This window comes from Protomyctophum parallelum (genome assembly GCF_964188405.1).
Source record: "Protomyctophum parallelum genome assembly, chromosome: 9".
NCBI lineage: Eukaryota > Metazoa > Chordata > Actinopteri > Myctophiformes > Myctophidae > Protomyctophum > Protomyctophum parallelum.
Genome location: NC_139706.1, coordinates 30,218,883 through 30,231,396, shown reverse-complemented (window position 1 = coordinate 30,231,396; position 12,514 = coordinate 30,218,883). Strand labels below are relative to the sequence as shown.

At 43.6% G+C, this 12,514-nt stretch overlaps 1 protein-coding gene across 1 annotated transcript in view; it reads left to right on the top strand.

The window, feature by feature from the left end:
* The window catches only part of dscamb (Down syndrome cell adhesion molecule b), a gene marked incomplete at its 3' end in the record, with an annotated part of 194,574 nt that overhangs the window by 160,077 nt on the left and 21,983 nt on the right, over nucleotides 1-12,514 (top strand). The window contains exons 16-20 of the mRNA XM_083773030.1: nucleotides 3,931-4,001; nucleotides 4,175-4,418; nucleotides 5,877-6,023; nucleotides 10,530-10,685; nucleotides 12,375-12,508. Of these exons, the coding sequence (XP_083629156.1) occupies nucleotides 3,931-4,001; nucleotides 4,175-4,418; nucleotides 5,877-6,023; nucleotides 10,530-10,685; nucleotides 12,375-12,508 (752 nt within the window). The remainder of the gene's footprint in view (nucleotides 1-3,930; nucleotides 4,002-4,174; nucleotides 4,419-5,876; nucleotides 6,024-10,529; nucleotides 10,686-12,374; nucleotides 12,509-12,514) is intronic.

Below are 12,514 nucleotides of genomic sequence, written 5' to 3'. Positions count from 1 at the left end.
ACCAAAAAAAGGTAACGATTTACCATTTTTCCGGAAACAAAAGTTGCATTGTATACATTGTATACATCAACATAAAAATTTGAGTGCAGTTCGTCCATCACATGCCGTCTCCCTCTATTTGTAGACCTATTTCTTAGTTCACACAAAATAAATAATTCTCCATCTCATCTATTAGCTTCTACACCATCATGTATTTCATCAAAATTTCTCAAAAGTTTCTTGGGCTGAATGTCATGGTGCCCTAACTAATGGAACATTTTTGGCCTTATCAACCAGGTAAAAACACATCACAAAGACGCTTACAGGCCATAGACATATTGAAGTACAGGTACATCCTATTTTCTCAAACTCGAAATCAAAGCCTGTGCAGTATAAAGGTCTGGCACAGACCTTCAAACATCTCAACATACATCAACTACTTTATCAGAGACTGACATCTGCGCATAATGATACAATGAATGAATACAAGACGCATGTTCTGTTCCTGTTCATTCTGTTCTTATCCTTGTTTTCATATCTTCTGGGCACATCATGTGTCTACTGTCCATCTGTGTGTATTAAACTTCAGAATGTGTCGTGTAATACTGCCTGGTGTTATCATGTTCCCTGCATATGCGACTCAACTGAAACATCACTCACCACCCCTTGTTAGATGGAGACTCGTGGGTGGTCAACCCAAATCACAACAACTAGTAACAAAAGTAGTAGATCGATAAGCTCGAACCGCATCGCGTCGTGTTTCAAGATTGTGGATCTGCGACTATTGATGCTTTTATGTGACACTATGTGGTATGATCAAGTAGGGCGTTAATTTACAAAAAGAAGAAAAAGAGATAATAATTATAGGTCGGCCGGTCGGTCCGAATGCATTTTTTGCGGCCGACGTATTTCAGACAGACAGACAGTCTGTCTGTCTGCGTGTCTGTCTGTCTGTCTGCCTGTCTGTCTGTCTGCCTGCCTGCCTGCCTGCCTGCCTGCCTGCCTGCCTGTCTGTCTGCCTGCCTTCCTGCGTGTCTGTCTGTCTGTCTGCCTGCCTGCCTGGTGTCTGTCTGTCTGTCTGTCTGTCTGTCTGTCTGTCTGTCTGTCTGTCTGTCTGTCTGTCTGTCTGTCTGTCTGTCTGTCTGTCTGTCTGTCTGTCTGTCTGTCTGTCTGTCTGCCTGCCTGCCTGCCTGCCTGCCTGCCTGCCTGCCTGCCTGCCTGCCTGCCTGCCTGCCTATCAAATAATTAAATATGTATTAATTCAATACGGCTATTTTTTTAATATAATATACAATAATGATACAGTCTAAAATGTAGCTAATGTGTCCATACACAATAAAGGCTACGAAAGAACATTATAAAATAAAAGTTTTTAAGTTTGCCATGAGCGGGATCCGAACCGGGTGCCACACGGAGCAATAAATCGAGAGGCATTTGCACAGACCCCTAGACTATTAGAAAGCCATGACTTACCTTAAAGAAACGTTCCACTGGGAGGCGGTCTTTTGCAACGAGAGCAGAAAAAAAAAAAAAAGAAGAAAGATAACGATTATGATTGGGTGTTTTACAGCAGGAACTATTAAGTTAGCTATAATAATAATAATTCTATTTCGTAGCACAGCCAGTGGTCACGTGACTTGACACATTTACCCCCGCACGCACGCACGCACCTCCCCTCCCGTATCGGACTATTGTCCCGTCTAACCTCCTGGGGTGGACCGCCTCCCAATCACAGACCGGCCGACCTAATCACGGACCGGCCGACATAATCACGGACCGGCCGACCTAATCACGGACCGGCCGACCTAATCACGGACCGTCCGACCTAATCACGGACCGGCCGACCTAATCACGGACCGGCCGACCTAATCACGGACCGGCCGACGTAATCACGGACCGGCCGACCTAATCACGGACCGGCCGACATATCAAACGACCGGCCGACGCACCTACGGACCGGCCGACGGTGCTTACCGGCCGGTGCATCGGCCGGAAGAAATGGATTCTGCCCTTGCTGCTCTCCTCCGCGTCATCAGTGCCCATACCCTAGGTATGGGGTTGGAAAAATTACCTTTTCTGTGTGGAGTCTGCTTATTCTCCCCGTTCCCCCTAGGGTTAGCCTGGCCCCAGCCCTGAATCGCTAGCCACACCCATTAAACAAATCACACCCGTGTGAACTGAGTGGTGCAACTCCCCTCTCCCCCCCCCCCTCCTCTCTCTCTCTCTCTCTCTCTCTCTCTCATTACCAGGCAACAGTGCAGCACGTGCAGCACTATCTCTCTCTCTGTTTCTGGCACAACAGCGCCCCTACTGGTACTAATAGTCATACTGGTGCTCATTAACGTCACATAGGCGGACACACGGACACATAGGTGAACCAACACATAGGTGAACACGGACATTGCTGTTCCTTGGAGTGGTTGCACCACTCAAAAAGTGAAACTAAATGAAAATTCAGACTGAGTGCAGGCTACCCTAGGGTAGGTATACCCACAAAAACATGCACTAATTCTGGTCTCTATAGGCTACTGCCTCCCGCCAGGGCGCCTGATGGAGGGGAAAGTCCTCCCTGTCAGGTGATAAGAAGCGGCTTGCACTCCTCATGCCTTGAGTTAAGCATGAGGTCAGTCCGTTGCTCTCCCCAGGTTGGCAGAGGGAGTGTAGCGCCCAGAATTACACTATAGACAATTGACACTGGGTGAAAAAAATGGGCTACAAGAATTGTGGGGTAAATAACCTGCTTTGGCCACTGTATCTCCACCCCATCAGGCTTTATTTATCTTACAGTGACACCTCCACCGAGAAGCCAATACATCATTGAATATACTTAACACATTTTCCTGGATTTTGGGGGAAAGTATAGCTCACCAGGGAGCAATAAAATCTAAATAATAATCAAATGTAGCAATTATGATTAAATCGAATGCGGTTTCACATCATCAAAGTTTATGTGTAACTAAGGAGCTGTATTCTTTTGATGAGAGCTGAGTAGGTGATTTGTCTCTTGAATATTCCTAACTCAGCAGCGCTCCCTAGTGAGACAAAATATTAGGGCAAGGATTATTCCATTCATTGTCAAGGCACAACTGGTTGTTGGCTGTTGCTTGTAATGTTGGTCGTGGCCAATCTATTCTCATATCATTAATATTAAATATAAAATATTATATAATTACAATTTCTTAAAATTGAAGTTTAAATGATTGTGTTGAAGTGAAGTGGTTGTGGACCTTGACAAGGATTGTTTATAATATGTTTGTGGACCAGAGCTCAAAAAGGTTGAGAAACAGCGATGTAGAAGTTACGTAGTCTGCACTCACGACAGCACAACTTAAAGGGGCATATACTGTATCGTTGGTATATATACTTGGTCATACTACAGCGTCACACATACTACAGCGTCACACATAAGCATCGAAAGTAGCAGATCTGCAAGCTTAAAATGCAGTGCGACGCGTTTTGAACTTGTAGATCTACTACTTTTTCCACCCAACATGACGACGTATAACTCTATGCGTGAAACCGTACTATAGGCTGATTATGTCAACTGTGATATTGCTGCTATTGATGCATTATGCTCTTTAGATATGTAATGTATATCTATAGAACAAAACTCTTCATTGACGACAGTTTGAGGCAATGAAGAGTTTGTTCCACAGACAGTTAGCCTATATAGCACATGCTCTAGCAGCCTTGACAACCATGCAGGCTTATGTAACATAGTATGATGATAGGTTATACAGTATATACAGTATATATATATATATATATATATATATATTTATACACACTGTATTATTACTGTATGTATTATATAAGTATAGGATAGCAGAACAAGTCTTCGTACATTGATTTTTTTGCCAAACGCGAAAGAAAATAAAAGCCTGCAGGGTACCGAAGCTAGTCTCCATGAGACTGTGGAAGACGTGTCTGAACAGTGTGTTTGTTTTGCAGCCCCTGATGGCCCTCCGCAGGATGTGATTCTGGAACCCACCTCTCCTCAGAGCATCAGAGTCACTTGGAAGGTACTGCAGTCAGGCCACATTTCAACTGCTACTGTAATGTTTTTTAAGTGAACATTTTTAACTCAAATCTTTGCTTAATTTCATTTTGGGTGGTCCTTGAACATGAAAAGGTTTGAGAACCCATGCACTCACCGACTGACTTATTGTTTTACTTGTGTTGTGGTTTGTTGCAGCCGCCCCACAAGCACCTGCAGAACGGGGTGATCCGCAGCTACCAGGTGGGCTACCGGGAGTACACGGCCGGGGGCGGCCACCAGTTCACCATCCTCAGCATGGACACCACGGGGGACACCACGGAGAGCCTCCTGCTCGACAACCTGAGGAAGTTCACCCAGTACAGCGTGGTGGTGCAGGCCGCCAACAGGGCGGGCACGGGTCCATCCTCCCAGCAGGTGGTCACCAAGACCCTGGAGGATGGTACGTATTGTTTAGGGTCCATCCTCCCAGCAGGTGGTCACCAAGACCCTGGAGGATGGTACGTATTGTTTAGGGTCCATCCTCCCAGCAGGTGGTCACCAAGACCCTGGAGGATGGTACTGTTATTCCAATATTATTGGGCTCAAATTCAATCAAAACACCACGTCTGGAACCAATAACCGGCTTCCCCTGGCTCATGTACTCTAGGTTCATTGAATAATCGAGGATACTTTTTTGTACCCCCCTTATACATAGGTTACTGTATCAACAAATTGACATGAAGCAATTATAATAGACTTGTATAACATGATAATAATCACAATGTTCACAATGTGTTGTGACTTGTGAGCTTGTAGATCGGCTATTTTCACTATAATTATAATTGAGGAATCAAGCCAAAGGTTTGAAATAATCATGCTATTGATTTGATGTCAGATATGGCGCTATAATCATGGCAATGTGGTGTATAAAATAAGAGAGTGATGGCAAAGCTGAAACTATTGAGTAAAGCAATGGACAAGACTACTGCACAAGGATGTATAACAATATACGTCATGCCAGCTGAATAATGGCTAAATGTATTCAGTTTTCTTTTAGGCTGTATTCTTTATAGCTCTTGCAAGCTCATAGAACATGTGCCCTATGTTGTTTTGTTTCTGTCTTTTGAAGACTATTGCATTCATGTAGCTTATTTAGAATGCAAGCAAGTTAAGTGAGTGAACTGTGAGTGAACTGAAATGCATGGATCCCAATGCTGCAAGATACAGTATAGGCACTGTGCAGAGCAGAATGAACAGACTGATTTTGTAGAAAGACTCCCCTCTGCTGGACATTTATTGAACTGCCTCCGGTCAAGTTAATTCCTTGACTGTGCTTTGCTGTTTTCACACTGTTTGCTTAGCTATCAACCCCAACAGCTAGCAGCGAGTACTGCATATCATGAATTTACTACAGTACTTCAGAATATAATTTCATATGATGCAAAAAACCCAGCTATTATCAGTTTTGCATTTGAAACCACTGCAGTAGTGTTCAATTATTCATAACATTGAATTATTTACTCTAGTGAGCAAAATTGGGCCTAAAGTCTGTATTTACCGGTAGTTACCTTCTTAATGTGTTTGGGGTTTATGGCATAATGGATGTCTCCAGCTGATCACTTACCTAACTTACTATGAAAGAAAGTCGAGAATGATCAGTATGCCCTCTCCTCCCAGGATTGATTGATTGATTGATTGATTGAAAACTTTGTTTACAAAAATGTGCACAGGAAAGTACCATTCAATACAAGGTCTGCTAAGAGCATTTATACCAAAGAAAGCCTATTGGCTTGTTTTTTATTGGGGTCCTCTCCTCTCCTCTCCTCTCCTCTCCTCTCCTCTCCTCTCCTCTCCTCTCCTCTCCTCTCCTCTCCTCTCCTCTCCTCTCCTCTCCTCTCCTCTCCTCTCCTCTCCTCAGTGCCATCACGGCCTCCTGAAAATGTGCTGGCCGTGGCCAAGTCTCCGGAGGTCATCTCGCTTTCCTGGATGACCCTGCCCAGGGAGTCTCTCAATGGAATCCTACAGGGCTACAGAGTCATCTACTGGGCCAACCTGCCTGATGGAGGTGTGTGTGTGTGTGTGTGTGTGTGTGTGTGTGTGTGTGTGTGTGTGTGTGTGTGTGTGTGTGTGTGTGTGTGTGTGTGTGTGTGTGTGTGTGTGTGTGTGTGTGTGTGTGTGTGTGTGTGTGTGTGTGTGTGTGTGTGTGTGTGTGTGTGTGTGTGTGTGTGCAGGGCCGCTTTTAGGGTAGATCGAATGGTGCCGCCGCACTAGGCCTCGCGCATGCGAGGCCTCGCGCATGCGAGGCCTCGCGCTAGGCAGCGTTTTTTTCTATTTTTTTTAGAAACACTTTCCATCTCAGAGTCAGAGCTAAAATATAGGCAGCTACGCACGGCGGCTAGAGGCCCCGAGAGTTCTCCCTGCATCGCAGTTCGCAGCCCGTTCCGTCGCAGTTGATTTTTCACCTATTTAAGCTGCGGTCGGTTGGGGGGCCTCCGACGGCCGTGCGTCGCCTCGTCCTTCCAACCGCCGTCACTTCTTCATCCTACTGTTAAGCGACACACGTGGGCCCCCCGGTTGTTCCCCTCTGCGCTGCGCTGTTCCGTGGTGGCTTGCGCTGCAGAATTAGAGCAGATCTACAAGCTCACAATGCGTTGAAGCGCGACGCGTTGTGAGCTTGTAGATCGGCCGCACCACCGCGCAACACATGCAGTCGAATTATACACACAATGGAAACGAAACAAAAACAACTGAACACATGTAGGCTAATTGAGTGCACAACGGCTCCGCTCACAAACAAAACCACTCGTCACTCGAGTGAAGTGAAAAGGTATGCTGTCATGTCATTTAGGACTGTGTGTGGACAAAAAAAAGTTTTATTTCAAATAATTTGTCACGCATGGACCGACGACCTCTCTCTCTCTCTCTCTCTCTCTCACTCTCTCTTTCAGTCTCTCTCTGTCAGTCCAGTCAGTCAGTGTCATGATTTCACAATTTTCAAATTGAATTTTGATCGATCACAAACTGTCTGCAGGCAATCAAGCAAATGTGATAATATTTATAACAAATAACAGCAACACAAGCAGTTGTTCATTTTACTTTTATAACCAGTAATTTGAGCTGCACTGCAGGGCAGACTGGTTGGGTGGTGGTTTATATCAGTTATGATCAGCAACAGGTTTGTGTTCCATTGGTATTCGTTGTAGAGTAATACATAGACAAGTTAAATTGCTCATATAGATCATCAGACAGTGTCAGCCCCAGAGACCCCTCCTGTGACAGCCTGCTTGACATGACTCATGTCATGTTAATTGTTAACTATAGCTTCCTTACAACAAATAAAATAACATAATGTGGAGGACCACAATCTCTGCATTCACACTGTTAAGCTGCTAAATTAGGCAGTGCATGTGAATTTCTTACTCATTGGAGATGAGAACCTGGCATAATATTTGTAGGAAAGTGAAGGCAAAAGCTAACGTGCGCGCACATTCTTCCCCCCGACATCTCGCACAGGGCCTCGCATTTCTCCCAGATGCCCCTGCGTGTGTGTGTGTGTGTGTGTGTGTGTGTGTGTGTGCGTGTGTGCGTGTGTGTGTGTGTGTGTGTGTGTGTGTGTGTGTGTGTGTGTGTGTGTGTGTGTGTGTGTGTGTGTGTGTCAGCAAATAAAACTACATTCATACAGAGAAAAAGTGCATTCTCACTGAGTGCATTCTCAGCATCATTTACATTATTACAGTATAACCCAAATTTAATAATAGAGCAGTGGTTCTCATTCTCAAATGAATCAATGTATCTAAATAGAAAACCTAAATGCATTGGCTATTAAAAAAAAAACAATCTTGAAGATTTTGTGAACACAAATCTTGTATGGGGGTCCCTAGCACAAAATATTTCCAGATGGGTGTCTACTGTCTACAGCCAAATACATATTAATGCGTGCGTGTCCGTTCCCGTGCCCAGGAGCCGTTATATCATGGTCCGCCCAGAGCCATCTAATAGAAGAGTTACGATATTTAGGGGGCAGAAACCGAACGCTGTTCAAGCAGCCTGGAGAGGGACAAGCTGGAGTTTGAATTACATTGTTTTCAACGAGGGCGGCGCAAATACGAGCAATTATAGCCTTATAGGCATATGTGCCAACTGTTTTAAAGTATTGTACAGTAACAACTAAGGTCTCTGTAATGTTTATGTTTTACGATTACTACAAAACAATCTCAAATAAATGTATTTAAGATCATTAAAGCTGGGCTGTTGCCTGGGTCCAATGCATTTATGCCTACTTCCGCTCTCTGGCTTCTGTCCCCATTCTCAACAGAAGTCAGAGAGTCACTATTGGACTGGCCCCATGAAGTGAACAGAGTTTTCGTAACTCTGTCTTACTCTATTGATGATATGCACACGGCTGCCATCTTGCCAGCAAACTTACCATAGACAGCCCATTCATCCAAACAGAAGAGTTTGGAAGCACTCGTTATCAGTAAAGCAACCTCCTGCTGCTTGTACAGGTGGTACACATAACGAGCACTTCCAAACTCCAGCACTTTAAAAAAAAGGAATTTCTTGACGGGGAGTAGCTCATAACATGCCTACAGTGGATTTTTATTAAACAAAGACATTGCAGATGGAAAGACGATAATTCAAGCTTTCTGTACAGCTGCAATGTTTGTGAGTTTGACGTTATTTAATACAATTAGATAGGACTGTTCTGTTTGGATGAATGGGCTGTCTATGGGAAGTTGCACTCATTGCTGGCAAGATGGCAGCCGTGTGCATATCATCAATGGCTCTGGGTCCGCCTAGTCAGTGTTTCCCCCTGCTGTGGTTCAGTCATATAGTAGTTTGCCCACTAGGTGACACTGTGGTCTAATATACTGTACTGTGCTGACTCAATAAATGCAACTTTATGGCGTGTGTGTGTGTAGCTGGAGTGGTTTTGCTCATTATGTTCAGAGAGTGTTTGTAGCTTCATGAAGTGCATCCATCCTGACTGTCCATCGGTTGAAGGGAAGTCCCAAGGTGCAAGTAATTGTAAAGACTGTTATTAACCACGTAAACCCTACAGTATACGGTACGCTCTGTTTACCGGGGTCCCCCAGGGGGCTATACTTTATCGGCTCCATTTCCCCCCTCGACACTAAATATCCCTTCACCGAAAATAGCAGATCCATATGCAGATGTACTAACTCCAACGCAACATGTTGTGAGCTTGTAGATCTGCTATTTTCTCTGAACGGTTTCCCCAGAATACTATAGGTTCATGTTAGAAAATAGCCAAAAACAGTTTATTTCTATGTGGGTCCAAGAAGGACCTCTATCTGCACCTCCATTTAATTTGAACCATCTCTGAGGCATTATATTTAAAACGTTTTATCATTATTGCCACAATCGCTAAGGGTTCCGTAGGGACAGATACTGTATGTCCTCAATTATACGATTACGTCGATTAGACTGAAAGGCACAGCATCAGCTGTTTCTTTCAGTGATATTACACAAGTGTAAAACTATAACCGAATGTACAGTAGTCAGTCGTGCATACAGTATATTGCAACATGCACACATGAGAAAATCAATAATACTTTAATGGCCAAAAGAAAGCACGCACACATGAGTAGGTTAGCAGTAGCTTATTTCCTTGGAGAGCACTGTACTGTATGCCAGTTGGTGCTAAATTGAAAGTGTATTGCGTGGATGGGACGTGTATAGCCATCTTAGCTTGTCTATTTTTGGTGTAATATGTCTTGTGTCTTGTCACTCTTGTCAAATGTATCAGAACCATCCAAATGTCTGTACCGGTACAGTATATGCCTTCCAGGGCAAATGACGAAACATGCGACCAACCAACCAGTTCCTTTTCAAGGAGTTATGGTAGCATTGGACTGTGGACTTGGTGAAAGGCTAAATCAGATTTTTCAACTGCTCTGAGCAATGTTATAAGCTGATAGCTGTTTTTCTAAGATTAACAAGCAATGAGAATAATATGTTTTGTGCACAAGGGAAACAAAAGCAAATCAGATATCTTGGTTTCCTGTAAATATATCCAGTCTACTGTATGTCTTCTTTGCTGAATGTTCCCCGAGCCCCAGCAGTGATCCAGCTGGCAGCCTGGCCAACCTCCCATCAATAATTCACTATGCAATAACTCATTGAGGGCCACTGCTTCAGACCCAGGGGTGGAGAACACTGTCAAGGACACAGGAAGAGGATAGGAGACGATGGTATAGGAAAGGAGAGGAGAGGATTGTATGTAGAAGAGGACAGGAGAGAGTTGAGAAGAATACTGAAGTTGTGTGAAAAAAAGCATGTATAAAGTAAAGTCATGTATAATAATATTAATATATATGACAGCATGACTTATTTGAGAATGGATACAAAGGCATGCATTTCTGTCTTCTTTGTGTGCATACACCTATGTGTGGGTATTCATCATAATTATATTTACTTAAGACTTTCCGCGCTGCATTACTTTTCAGCTAATGTAAAATGAGCCTGCTGAAGATACTGAGTTCCACAATATTAGCAACAAGGAATAAAATTAGCACATGTTCAATAACTGAATTTACTCCTCTATCAGAGTTGGGAGAGATCAGGAATGTGACAACCGGTCAGCCATCTCTGGAGCTGGACAACTTGGAGAAATACACCAACTACAGCATCCAGGTGCTAGCCTTCACAAGGGCTGGGGACGGAGTCCGCAGTGAGCAGATCTACGTACGCACCAAGGAGGACGGTAAGACAACATTTGTTGTGCCTCTTCCGGCATGGAAGAGTTGCTGTCCAGACTCCTATATGCTGTGTCATCTTTTCAACTATCACTCTGAATAAAGGAGAGACCATTCATGACAATGGCCTACTCAGTTACCTTGGAATTCATATTCTTATCCACTTTTTATCCACTATTATTTATTATTTTATTTTAACAGAAAAAAATAACAAGTAACATAATATTACGGTAACAAGAACAGATATTTAGTTTACCTTGGAATAAGTTTGCCTGAATTACCTGTCTACACATTATCGAATCTCTACAGAGGAAAGGGACTTACACATGTGTTAAGAAAGGACCGATGCAGAACTCCTATACAGTGTCTTCCATCGTCTGAAGCATACGGTCCACTTCGCAAAACACCTGAAGCTGCACGAGCAGGGCTGGACTGGGACAAAAATTCAGCCCGGTCATTTTCGTGCTAATTTGGCCCAGACCGGCCCACCACAACCAGTGCGCAGATAGCAGAAACTACCGCCCCGCTCCATCGAGGCACACACAAAAAAACAAGACCTAATACCACCACTTTTACAGAACCAACAGACAACTACACAACACTTTGTTGCTCTCACAAGAATGCTGGCAAATGATTCAAGATAGAAGAGGCTTTATTTGTCACTCACTTTGATTTTTTTTTTTTTTATATATATTTTTTATATCATATATTTTATATCATAACTCGAGCGGTCCCCTACGCCTACGGTCAAGGCCCACTGGTAATAATGACCGGTACGTCCTGTGGCCAGTCCACCCCTGCAAATGATGGAGCACACACGAAAAACATAATTTTACCCACTTCCAAACCTGTGATGTGGCAATATAATTGAATCTCATTCTGATTGAGATTGATGACCTAATCACAACGATGTACTATTGCTTTCATTTACAAGGCACAGTCAATCATCTAAGAAGGAAATGATCATGAATTCAACTTTTTTATTACCTTTTGATTTAAATTATAAGGAAGGGTGGCATATCCCCCTCCCCTTTTATATACATGTCTTTGGTTCTCTAATGTTTGATAGATAACTATAATTCATATGCAAACCTATAATAGAAGCCCATAAAGTGTACTACCTAGGATGCTAAGTATTCATTTATCCTTGTATAACTCTGAGTTAACGCAGAGTTAACGTGTTAAAACCGGGAAAGCATCTGTCATTTTATACTTTGGCTATTCAACAATAGAAGATCTACAAGCTCATGGCATGTCTCTTTGTGCCGCACTATGAGCTTGTAGATCTGCTATTTGTTTTTTAATTGTGACAATCTTTGAACATATATAGGCTATTTTTAAAGAGAACTTTCTTTTAATGAAATGTCTGCTTCTGGGGGTCCCTGGAAGAAAACTGTTTTGTGATGGAGTTTGACGGCCAAAATACATAATACACGTACATTTTGGGGGTCCTTGACATGAAAAAGTTAATTTTTTTGTTTGTATATGTTTTTTTGTGGCTTTCGCCTTTATACATTTTTTAATTTTTTATGGAGGGACAGACAGTAGGCTGACAGGAAATGGGGAGAGATATGGGGGGTGACATGCAGTAAAGGCCGTTGGGATCGGGAGTCGAGCCCGTGGCACCAGCCGGGGTAAAGGTAAATGTAGTTCATGTGAGAGACTTGCAGCTGAGACCGACTCTGATCTCCCCACAGTGCCTGGCCCGCCAGCCGGGGTCAAGGCAGCCGCCTCCACCAGTTCCGTGGTGTTCGTCTCCTGGCTGCCACCCCTCAAACTCAACGGCATTATCAGGAAGTACATCGTCTTCTGCTCCAACCTCCACCCTATGGTATGA